At 37.6% G+C, this 13,403-nt stretch overlaps 1 protein-coding gene across 5 annotated transcripts in view; it reads right to left on the bottom strand.

Moving 5' to 3' along the window:
* LOC131066540 (uncharacterized) overlaps nucleotides 1-13,403 on the bottom strand; it is a 275,016-nt gene that overhangs the window by 120,736 nt on the left and 140,877 nt on the right. For all 5 annotated transcript variants that reach the window (XM_058001323.2, XM_058001322.2, XM_058001321.2 and 2 more), the window contains 5 exons: nucleotides 5,255-5,298; nucleotides 4,608-4,674; nucleotides 3,064-3,149; nucleotides 2,877-2,934; nucleotides 2,680-2,775 (listed from right to left, as the gene is read on the bottom strand). In XM_058001323.2, coding sequence (XP_057857306.1) covers nucleotides 2,680-2,775; nucleotides 2,877-2,934; nucleotides 3,064-3,149; nucleotides 4,608-4,674; nucleotides 5,255-5,298 — 351 coding nt within the window. The remainder of the gene's footprint in view (nucleotides 1-2,679; nucleotides 2,776-2,876; nucleotides 2,935-3,063; nucleotides 3,150-4,607; nucleotides 4,675-5,254; nucleotides 5,299-13,403) is intronic.

Here is a 13,403-nt window from a genome sequence, read left to right on the forward strand (position 1 = left end):
ACTATGTACGAAATGTGGTTGACAGGAATGTGATAAAGTTAGAATATGTGTGTACAGGAGATCAGACTGCAGATATTCTGACCAAACCACTTTCCAGAGTGAAGGTTGATCACTTCAGAAAGGGTTTAGGTATGATAGAAAGGTAAACTGCTTTGTAATCTATACTTACATATATTTAAGATGTTTAATGTGTAAACTTCTTTGTCATGTTTGGACTATCTCTTGGCTTCTTGCCACCTGTGTCCATATCTAAGAGGTGACGATCTCTCAGATACTGAACACTTGTATGTAGACATCATAAGGTGACGATCTTATGATAGTCAAACCAGTAATCATGTTGGATCACTGGTAAGTCATGGATGTGCCATGACTATGTTGTGATACAACATTTGTACAAATGTTATTGCATTATCACAACTTGGATATGATGAGAACTTAAGCACTTCTCATATGCTTATCCTTGTATTGCGTGTTAGGCAATACTGATATCACGTGTAGGTGATATCTCAACCATTGATCATGTTGGATCTCTGGTAAGTCATGGATGTGCCATGACTATGTTGTGATAAACATTTATAAATGTTATTGCACTTATCACAACTTGGATATGATGAGAAACTAACCTTTCTCATAGACTTATCCTTAAGTATTGCGTGTTAGGCAATACTGATATCACGTGTTACGTGATATCTTGATGAATCTTACAGATCACATGTTTTGGTGATTTCTCACATGATCAGGTGATGATTCTCTTACTTTTATCACATGTTAAAATAATACTTTATGTCACATGCTCAGGTGATATTCTTCTATTTTGTATCATATGTCTTGATGGTACTTCTCATGTATAAATGATTTTTGCTGACTGACATTATCTTAGTTATGAAAAGGAAATGTGATGCAGGTTGCCTTATCTATATTCCAAAGCTAAGAGGGAGTGTTAATGCATGGTAGCTTATGCAAGATAAGATCTTCCTAACCTTCCTTGTTCTGTTATTTATCTACATGCTTCATGTCTGATTTATATTGCATATGATTTCGGATTGTACAAACATTGCTTATCATTATGCTATCGGGCTAACAACCCGATAGCATATTAATGTCAATTGTTAATTGGCATTAATATGCTATCGAGGTATTAACCCGATAGCATATTAAATGCTATAAGTTATCGGGTTAAATTCGCCGATACATACTTGCTATCGGGTGCATAAACATTGGCACCGATTCACATCTATTATCGGGCTTAATTATATCGGGCATATTTGTTATCGGGTTTAATGAATACACCGCTTCATTTGGCATTAATATTGGTTAACAAATGCACCAGTTGGATTATATACATCGTGCACTTTGAATCATCGGTGTTTATATGAACTGATTCATTATATTGATCAGTCATTATATTATGATATTACAATATGCTATCAGGGGTTTTTGAACCGATAATCAGCATTGTGTTAATGGTATAATTGTAAAGGCACCGATCAATGGGTGCATTGATCGGTCATGCCTAAGGCATGACCAGTCAATACACCAATTGACCGGTTGCCTAAATGATATATATGCCAATTGAATTCATTTGGAGAAGACATAGAAAATATTAAATGATCTCTCTCCTTCAGACCTGCAGATAAAAATCAGAATTATTAGACATTGACATAATTCCTCATATCCATATATAGCATTCATAATTCATAACTTGTTCTTTAATTGAAATTGAAATAACTTTACAAATCCTAGAGTCAAAGAATGCATCCATTGATTGTTGTCATATAGAAGATTATCCTTGTCCATCTGAAAATAATGTAACCCTTGTCCTTCGATGTGAACATTAAATAACAAGGTAGGAAATTGATTCAGATGCAAACTTGTAATTTGGACACTTATCTCAATCCACCATTTCTTTCTGCAGGTTGAAGAGGTTTCCCTTCATCCTACTGTTCGAGCTGAAAATCTGAATCAGCTTTGTGTTCCGCTGGTTTCTCTTGGCTATATCAGGAAGAATATATCCTAGCTAAGTGACCATCCTTATCAAAGATACTGGAGCAGAAGGGAATATTCTCGGAGTCTATCAATTTATCCAGATCTATTCCATCCCTTTCTACCATTATTCTATCAGGCAGTGGCTTGTCTAGGTTTAGATATATGTTAAAAGGAGGAGTATTCTACAATATCCCTTAACAGAGAATTCAGTTATAGCATGTACACATGAGAGAAAATTCATATGTCAAATGATGCCAGTGAATCATATTTATTGAGCAGTAACATAAATTCACAGAATATTGAATGAATAAGGAAATGTGAAGTCACAAAATGCTTGCAAGTTGCATGCACATACATGTATAAAACTATCAGGATGTAATTTAATAATTGAATATGTTAAGTTTAGCTTTCTCGAGAAAATTCATATGTCAAATGATGCCAGTGAATCATATTTATTGAGCAGTAACATAAATTCACAGAATATTGAATGAATAAGGAAATGTGAAGTCACAAAATGCTTGCAAGTTGCATGCACATACATGTATAAAACTATCAGGATGTAATTTAATAATTGAATATGTTAAGTTTAGCTTTCTCTATATGAGATTAAAAAATGATTGAGAAAAGCTAATGATAAACTAGAACAGTGATCAGAGTTTCAAGGCCATGGTAAAATGTTAAAGAAAATTATACCTTCAAACTTGTATTATCACATACTGCATGATTGTAGAACTCCTTAAAAGGTATCAAATTCTCCAGATTGTTGGCTTCATTCAAAATTGACAACACCTACAACTTTTGCTGGTTAAAAAGTGCAATCGAAGAATAATGTACATTCAATGCAAAAACACTAGAGGGTGTAAATTTGTGGATTTTTTAAGTGATCTAACCTTTACTGCTGAAGCAATATCACGAGGTATTTCTTCCCTTACATCCAATGCATCCTTCCTGAAAAGGAATTAAATAATTTACCAAACACAATAAATCATCATACTCATGAAATCCTATTTGGCTTGCAAGTAAAATATAGTCCAAGGATGAAATCATAGAACAGCTGTCAAATAAGAATTCAAAAACCTGTTAGAGATGTATTTCTGAATACCCCTCACAAACCGCCCACCAAAGATATCTTTTGGATATGTCCTTAACCATTGTACCATGTTCTGCAGTGTTTCAGGCACCATGTAAATTTTGCAAAGTGAATAACACGTTACAAAACTAAAAATTACTCAGTAACAGATATTAGGCAGGAAACTCCTAAGGTACCATTTTTAGATCACAACACATTTTTAGAGTAAGAATCTCAAATAAGAACATCAATGATATGAAAAGTGAATAGCAGGAAGCAAGTACTAAACAATATAAGAAGCATGCTTGCCTAGTACATAAGATGGAGAGCAAGAACTGCTTTCATTTCAATGCACATTATTCTACTCCAGAGACCTGACATAAGTCTACATTGTCAAGGACTACCACAAAGTATTTTTATCAATGCTAGGTTGTGATGTCAATAGGAGGATTCTAAACATTATGTTTTTATCCTCACACAGCTGTAGAAACTCCTTTCTGGGAGCTCCTTCCCCCTACAGGCCATGCAGAATGAGTTTCCACTCGTAATTCCAGCGAGAGAACACTCACCTGATATCTATTATTATTAATTTCATGAATTCTGGACAACTCCAGTCACAAATCTGCAGCGGATAGACCGTATACCACATGCCTCAGTATGCGCTGTTGATTCTATGACGTGTCTAAGGTTTGTTTGATATCAATCCGACCCAAATTTTATTTGCTTCTTATCTTCTCTTAAATTTCTCAGTGAAATAACTCCATGGGATGTATGGATGCTCCCTCACAGGTCATTCCTGGAGATTCTCAATGAAAACTCCATGAGATATAATATAATTTCTTTCTTATTTCTGTTCTTTTGTTATTATTAAGAGAGTCTTGGAATCCATAGCCCCACATCTCTTTCCTTTATTGTAAGTTCCCACATCTCTTTCCTTTATTGTAAGTTCCTTTCATATAGAAACCTCCCTTTTCCATAGATATTTCTAAAATGTATTATATGGATTTGTCTATACCATAATTATAAGACTTGAACTTAGCGAGCACTTGGCAATTTTCAGACTGGAACATGGACTCGTTGAAAAGGCTTGGGAAAATCTTGGCAATCTTTTAAAATATTGTGCTTTTTTTTGACACGCTGAGCTTGATTTGGAGAATGACTCGGTGATTGCTCCTCAACACATGCTGAATCTCACAACTATGCTCTATACTGACATATCTACAATCTATCGATTTTAGGTTATAATCACTCATGATCTCTTTTCCGATTTCTCCTTAAATACTTATTCTATTCACTTGAAAATTACCGAACTTCAATTTTAACATTGGTGTCCCAAGTTTAAAAACTCTGTTATACCATTTGTTCACTATTCCATTTTTAGTACTTGGATCTACAAGTCATTCTTGTAAGGTCATTTTTACTTTTCCATTTATTATTCTAGTTTATAGCAAGAAAGCTGATGTTGTGCCTAAATAAAGTAATCCTTAATGCAATCATTGAGAAATGTAAAGTCAAAATATTTGCAAGGTTTAGTTTACAAGAATTCACTTACACTCTTCACAGATGACGGTATAGAGTCAAACAAGGAAAAGAGTTGTGTTGAAACCTTATCCCCCAGCCTGTCAAAAATAAACAAATTTATTTGCATGGTAACAGGTAAACAATATGATTTCAGTCTCTACTACTGTATCAAGCACTAATAAGTTGAATCCCCTTGAAAGAGTATTATGTTTCAAGGCACACTCCATAGCTTTTATCCCTTATAGAAAAACCACAGATTGCAATAAATGATTTTCATAAGTGAACTGTTACTATTTTATAATAATTACTTCTTATTATTCCTAAAGAGACCATAACTATTGAACTCGTATTGAAGCAAGTCCTCAAATTTATAAATTGAATATCACAATAGAAATTAGCTGTCTTGAACCTTGCATATCAACTTTATATTACTTAGAATAAATAAGGAGGCAAGTTCAAACAATAATGATTACTACTGTCGATTTCACAACATTCAAAAAAAAAATGATATTAATATTGTTACTTTCATATGCATTATTATCTGATAAACATTAAGATACAAATGAATTGCACAAATTCATTCATAACACAAGTACATTTTCCTTATTTGCATTGGAATCAAACCATGTTATAACATAGTTTGAGAAAAAATCAAGCAGAACATAAAACAACATTTACCCTTGTTCTCCTATGAGTGGACTCTGAAGAGTAATCAGCAATACCTGTTTCAAAGTGAAAAACACATCATCACATGCTGTTTTTTACAGCAATGTACAACCATGTCAAGATGACATTTGTGCAGACTTCGAAGAAGAAATAATGCCAATATTAGAAAAGCATACATGAATTCTTTGAGGATATTAACAATTAATATAGCCAGTGACAAAACCCATGGAACAGATGGAAGCTATAAGGAAATTTGTGAAAATGAAAACCAATGTACCAATCTTCAATTTTTTTAATCTAAGTTCAGGCTGGGGAAGCAATGGGCCAATGAGTGACAATATAGAACGTACAAGCATTCAAACTATTCCTCAGTAAATTAATGACTTTAATTACCAAAAAGTGCATAACATCTGTAATGTCCCCTTTTTGAAATATGATTGAATAATAAAGAATAATAATAAAATTTAAAATATGAAAAAATAAAATAATAATATTTTTAAGTTTAATGAAAGGGCAGAAAGCATGAAAGGAAGAGTTGTGACTCTCTCAAACATGAGATATAAAAGGGAGTTCATTTGAAAGGGTATATGGATAAAGGAAGAAAAGATGGAGGATGGGAATCAATAAAGGAAATTGAAAACTTTAACAAGAAAGATGAAGATGCTCAGAAAGCTTTCACATTTTGCAAAATCTATTTTAGCCAAGGTTACTAGGGGACGCATCCCCGGGATTTTTTCAGGCATTCCCAGGCTGTCGCCTTTTGATGCAAAGAAAAAAAGGAACATCCCCTTTCCCAATACACCAAATTTTCACACTAAAACACCTTATTTCTGATCATATGTAATTTTTAATACTGCTGTTCAGTATGTTCAAGGTTTGCATATATGGCAGTTTTGCTTGTTTAATGCAATTGATATAACAGTGATATTCAAAGACATATAAATGAACAGAAATATAGTCCAGAGAAAGAACCACCTATTTCGGAAAAAATGCAATCTGACCTCTTTTATATGACAGCAACAACAATGCAAATTCCCACTGTGATGTACCGTTTTAGGACAACTTGTGAACTTGGAACAATTAACTAATGCTTTAATTAAAAGTCTTCTTTCTAAGAAAATGACTTAATCTGACCTCTTTTATATGACAGCAACAACAATGCAAATTCCCACTGTGATGTACCGTTTTAGGACAACTTGTGAACTTGGAACAATTAACTAATGCTTTAATTAACAGTCTTCTTTCTAAGAAAATGACTTGAAACTGAGAAATATGATAGAAGATGTTGCTTATAATGATAATGGTAGATATGATCTGCTATACAAATTGATACTTTAAATAATAAGAATCTGCAATTATAGCTCTGATACAATGGATCAGATATTTGTATTTATAGTAGATGTCCCTTATCAATCTGATAAGAATGAATATTTATGCTATATCTAATATGCTGGTCCAGAATAAGCAATGGTTATATTCTGAACTGTACTGGCTATGCAGTGATACGATCTGTGTCTGATAATTGATCGCTTCAAGACGTACTACGATATTTGGCTTTTGGCCTTGTATGTTTCACGATAATTGTGAAGGATGTCATTTCTGATTTGTAATGTAAATTGCTTGCATTCGATGGTTGCCTCGTTGGATTTAGAATGTAATCACTGCAACCATGTAATATTCCCCTTAAATTCTTTTTATTTTTGCAGTAAGATTAACAGATCAAACACAGTAACCCATTAAGGTAAGAGAAATAATCCAAAATAACTGAAAAGGAACCCTTCCACTTTTTGTTTACCGAGAGCCCAATCTGGGAGGGTGAAAGCATACGGTGTTCCGGGGATCGTTAGCACCAAAACCCAACTGAAAAATTACAATGCACGGGCGGCAAGCCAGCCCCTTTTGCTTATACAGCAGGATAGAAACTAAACCTTTTGGCAGTAAACCAACCAAGGAAAACAACAAGAAACTGAAAGCAATCATTCTAACACTTATGCAGCAAGAGGACTTATATATAAAAACAATCACTCTATCACATATTTCAGCGGGAGGACAATATCGCTCAACCACTTACTCAGTGGGAGGACAAAAATAAAGATTACTATCAACTCCACCGCTTAATCAACGGGAGGACATTATTACAAACTAAGATAAGTGACATGGCCAACCTCTTCCACTTATGTAGTGGGCAAGCAACACTCCAGAAATGGTTAGTAGTACTACTACTTAACCTTACAATATAGAAATAGAGAGATAGAATAGAGAAGTAATGCTGTCCAATGCTGATAAATATCTCCAAACAATTACTAACTCCCAAAAGACCCTTCAACATGTAATTATGAAATTCTAGGATCAATAACACGCAGACCAGCAGCTTCAAGAAACTATGAAATGGTCACATCTCTCTCCAAACTCACCCAAATCACACCCAAATCAACTAATCTACTCACACTTCGAAATGCACACCCAAAAGCCAACTTCTGGAAATCTGTAATTTATGACAGCAAGCTAGAAATGCACAACCAGCAACACCAAGAGACACTAAAATGCATAAAACTCACTCACAACTCACACATAACACCCCCAAACACTCCCAAACTGCTAATATATCAGAAATGACCAAGCACAAGCAGAAAAGTGACCTCTATAAATCCAAAACACCACAACTTGCTTCCAAAAGCTCACCCAAAGGATGGCGCCTAGGCTAGGAAGTTCGATATGCAAAATAAAATTGAATACTCAAAGTTCAAAGCTGAACACTTACAAAAGCCATCGCCTAGCACATAGAAAACCAAAGAGCCAATACCTAGAATAAAAGAATCACTTGGCCAAGAGGTATGAGCGAAAATTGGTTTCAGCAACTCCGCGACCAGCAGCAAGAAAACACTCCAAAATCATACAAGAACACTCCACAATCTGCAAAATACTCTCTAACAGCACTAGAAATACAAGAACACAGCTAGGTACAATCTCCCAAGTACGAAATTGAGACTTAGCTAGGAAGCCACACTTCAAAGCTCAATCGCCAAACCCGCAACATAACGATGCAATTTCACAAGATGCCAAATGAGAAGCCAAGCACCTGTATTTATAGATTTTTCCTTCTGAAATTCAAATGTAATTGCTCCCAAATTCGCCCAAATCTCATTGCATTTCATTTCACTATCACATGGCATCCAATTTACATTTCATTTCATAACCAAAGTGGGCACCCAAATTGTAATTAATCAATAATTAGACAAGTTCGAACTTGCCTAAGTCCTCAAACAATAACTTAAGGCATTCTTCAAATTCCACGCCTAACTTTGGAAAATAACAATATAGATGGCAGATAAATATTTTCCCCTAAGTTGCCCACAATACAAATAATCAGTAATAAAATAATTAAATATTAAACCTTAGGATAAGGAATTAATATTTAATTAAATAACTTATAACTCCAATACTGATCAATACCAAAGTCAAGGATGAAGCTGTGCAATGAAGACCACTGAACTGTGTTGAGTCGGGACCCTGTCCGAGACTGCTAAAAAGAGAAATGCTCAACACAGCCACTTACTAAAAATAGTAAGTCAAGAAACATTGTTCCGAAAAACATGATCTTTGCACCCAGAGAAAGAGCTTGGAAAGCTTAGTAGAAGTGCATCATCCAAACACCCGAACCCTAACTTACTAAAAATAGCAGTGTTCCACGGGCATTGGGGACGGGGGACGGGGGGACGAGGGGGACGCGTTTCCGGGACGGGGGGACCAAGGGCCTAAATTTGGGGACGGCGAGGGGACGGCGGGGGGACGGCGGCGGGGGGGTGGCGGGGTGGTGGCGGGGTGGTGGTGCTCATATATATACATATAGTACTTGAAAAACTAGTTTTGAAAAGATGTATAACAGTATAACAGTATAAGAATTAGATTTCAAATGAAACTATAGGAAATACCAATATTACTTAGATTAGTAATACTAATTGCTAAATGCTAAATAAAATTTGACAAATGAAATTGTCAAATTGGAGATTTCTCATTTCTATCATATGAATATCGAAAAAGGAAAACGAAAATACAAATATCTGATGCCATTGCAAAGTCTATAATAATAAAGATGATTACATAATTCATCATTACAATGAGTAGCCAAATACAAATATGTGTAGCAATAGCATTACAAAAGAGACTAGAATCAAAGACAAAATGACAAAACTCAAAATGTAGCTAATGGAGGCCTCTAATCATCTGCGAACTCCTCCTCACTGGAACTGCTGGACTCTTGAAGATCAAGGTCCCTCAAGCTCACACCAACTAGCCCTGTATCTGAAGTGGTAGGATCATCCTCATCAATCTGTGAAGGCTCCTCTGGCTCTACATCCCATCGTGCCGCTGGACTCTCCTTGTACACGAGTGTCTTGCGGTCTATGAGACGCAAAGCACTGTGTACAGCCACAAGCTTCTCTGCTCTCTTAGAGGTAAGTCTGTTCCTCTTAAGAGAGTGGATGAAGCTATATGTAGACCAGTTCCTCTCAGCAGCTGAAGAACTGGAAACCTAGGATAGCAGACGGATGGCTAGAGTGGTGGTCAAAGATTTCGGGCCACAACAAGTCCACCACAAAAGTGGGTCCTCCTATGCCATAGTGTCTATATCCATCTTTGCCGCATCTAAATAACCTCTAAGAGTGGCAAATCTTCCCCACTCAGTGCGCATTGTGCCAGCATCTCTGGAATCAAACATCTTCTCTATGCACCTAAAGAAACCCGCCTTCACCTCATCATCCTCAATCGGTGTCATTCTACCCGGTCTAGCCTTGTACCACTTAGGATTCAAGGCAAAGGCAGCCATATGCAAAGGAGTGTTCAACTTGTCCCATCTACTCTGAATGATAGGCCGGATTTGCTCATTGTAGAATGCTAGAGAGGGGTCCTTCACTCGCACAGCAGCCCTCATCTGGTCAAGCATAGAGTCAATGCACTCATACACCTCTCCAAGGTTAGGTGCATCCCCATCCCCATATCTGATCACCTGGAATACTGGAGAAATGATGGAGACAATGTATTTCGCATCAGTCCAAAACACATCACTCTTCACTATCTCCTTCACCCTTCTCCCCTGCTCTGTCTTGGCCTCAGCCCACCTATTCCACTCATTAGTCATAACCATGAGTTGCAATGCCTCTTGCAACTCAATCATTCTCTCCAAGAGAATGAAATAGGATGCATATCTAGTCTCAACTAGTTTCAAGAACTCCTCCTTCGCAAAGATCCTAAAGAGTGCATGTGAAGTGTGGTGGTTGCAGATAAACATCTGCACATCTCTCGCATCGGTGACCACTCCTCTAATCCAGTCAATCTTCCCCATGTCCTTGAGTGCATTGTTCATGGCATGCACACAACATGGGGTCCACCAAATGTGTCTATAGGCTGCCTCAACGAGTCTCCCTGCTGCTCTACACACATAAGCTGCATCTATCACTACTTGGACCACATTTTGTGGCCCACCCTCCTCAATAGCCTCCCTGAGAACCTGAAACTGGAAATCAGCATCTTTACGATGCCCTATACAATCAACTGCTCTAAGGAAGTATGGGCCCTCTGCACATGTGACCATGACATTGATGAGTGGACGATGGCTAATGTTCGTCCACCCATCCATAACTATGCTGCACCCCGACGCCACCCAACATGCCTTCATCTTCTCCATCAAAATATTGATCTTGGAATAGCTTTTATCCAAGATCGAGGTCCTCATTTTCGTCTCCCCTGGTGGCACATAAGATGGTCCTCCCTTGGCCACCATATCCATCATCTTCCTATAATGAGACCGTGTAACATGAAATGGAATGCCATTGGCAAAGAAGAAATTGCCAATGGACTCATCTATCTCATCTCTCAGCTGCACATTAAACATATCAGCAATGGGGTTGCTCTGTGGTGTATGCAACCTACGTTTCCCAGCCCTGGCAGCAGTAGAAGTGGAAGTAGATAGAGATCCAAACATCATTCCTCCCGCCTGCGAAGCATGAGAAGTATGTGGCACTGGCACATTCTGGTTGTCGTGAAGTGATGCCCTAGCAGACAAAGTAGTAGGCATTGAAATATTTGTGTCATCTGGAACCCCCCAAAGCCTGTTAAACTCAATTTTGTACTGTATATTTTTGGGTTCCTCCAAAAACTTACAATGTTTCACGCCTTTTCCTCTCCAAAACAGAAAGTGTGCATTCACCCTGTTAATGCTACCGAACCATTCTCTGTCACAAATATTGCACTTCCACTTCCTTGTTCCCCCACTTCAATGTGATGCAGTGCCTTGTACTGATATTCGTGAAGCAAACTGTTTTAGAGGAGACTTAGGATCAAAATGACCCCTAGCATATGGTGCCAACAACTCTGAAGGGCAACCTGTACTAGCTGGTGCACTTGCCATAGAACTAGATTGGGCTCCAAGATCAGCCCCATGGTCACCCCCCTCATTTTCAGGTTCATATTCTGAATCATTCTCACTATGAGAATGGATTTCCATGTCATCTTCACTCATGCCTTGGGAGCTCATTGTGAAATTGACACTGCATTTCACAAAATAAAAATAAAAATAAAATCAGCCTTGTTTAACAATATATTTTTAAATTTTTTTCCTATTCATCTCAAAATGAGATTTGATGTTGAATCTTGAGGGCAAAATGATGCCCTCAAGATTCAACATCAAATCTCATTTTGAGTCTTGAGATGAATAGGGAAAAAAAAACCAAAAATGACATAGAACAATGAAAATCAGAAAGTAAAACAAAAAAAAAACAAGAAGAAGTTGAAAAACCCTACCTTGTGCTTGAAAAATCTCTCCAAAATGTAGAAGAATCTTCTTCTTCCTCTTCTTCTTGCTTCTTCTAGCTCCTATCACGCTTGCAATCACTTTTCTCACCCCTTCAATCAATCTTCTTCAAGTATTTCCTCCTCTTCAAGTTGCTGGAAAAAAAATCAGTTTTCCAAAATGAGAGTGAAATCCAAAATAAACATGCTTTTGTGTTGTTTTGGGGGGTAGGGTGGGGCCCACGTCCAATTAGGGTTACCCATTAACCCCCCCCAAAAGGCACATGTTTTAAAAAAACTTTAAAAAGTGTCTTTTTTCGCGTGGGAACGTGGGAGACGCCCAGGCGTCTCCCACGAAGACGCCCAGACGTCTCCACGTCTCCCTGGGAGACGCGGAAATGCGGAGACGGGGGGACGTCTCCACGTCCCAGCGGCGTTTGGGTGGCAGTGGCGGGACGGCGAGGGACGTCACGTCCCCGTCCCCCCGTCCCCGAGACGTCTTTGACGGGGGGACGCACCCAAAAAGGGGGGGGACGCGTCCCCGTGGAACACTGAAAAATAGTAAGTTCTAACTTCACCAAAGAATCAAATGTATGTTATCCCACCTTGGAGTTCATGGAAAACCCAGAAGGAAACCATAAGCGGAACTAAAGAATTCCCTCCTGACAAACCCTAAAAAGCTCATCCAAAACTCCACAAAAATTGGAAACCCTAACTCTCCTCTCCTAATAGCCTACGGGTTTCCGGAATAAGCCAATGGACCACTGAATGCACATCACTGAGAAGGGGACATTACAAACCGGTTCTGGATGGGAAGTACGTGCTCAGACTGAGCTTATCCCACAGGATACAAGCAAGAATAGATAATATTCAACTATGCTACCTTGGGAAGGAATAAATGCAATTATATATTTGCTCCATTGGTTGGATGTGTCTCTTGGAATTATGGGATATGTTGTAATTGCATCGCTTCAATATCTTAACCGATTGTTTAGTTAACGTAATCAGTTTACCTCCTTAATCATGCTTGATGTCATTATTATACCGATATTGTAAGGAGGTCACTAATTAATGATTCGATGTTGTTAAAATTATCAAATTCTCCTAATCTAATAGTGGAAAAGCTACGTGCCTTGATCTATATCATGGTGGATCCCATTCCATCAAATTTCTCGATCATATAATTGGATTAACTTCAGTCAGATTTGTATGTATAATTGGGACCATATTATGATGATGCACTTCATCCGTAGATGGTCTGCTCGTGACCATATCATCTTAGGCATTAATCTTTTAGGATTCATGTATGGAATGGTATGATTGTGGGCAGGTGTGCAGATAATCGTAATACTCATTTTTGGCAGATGCGTATCCT

This window comes from Cryptomeria japonica, chromosome 3, assembly GCF_030272615.1.
Source record: "Cryptomeria japonica chromosome 3, Sugi_1.0, whole genome shotgun sequence".
Classification (NCBI taxonomy): domain Eukaryota; kingdom Viridiplantae; phylum Streptophyta; class Pinopsida; order Cupressales; family Cupressaceae; genus Cryptomeria; species Cryptomeria japonica.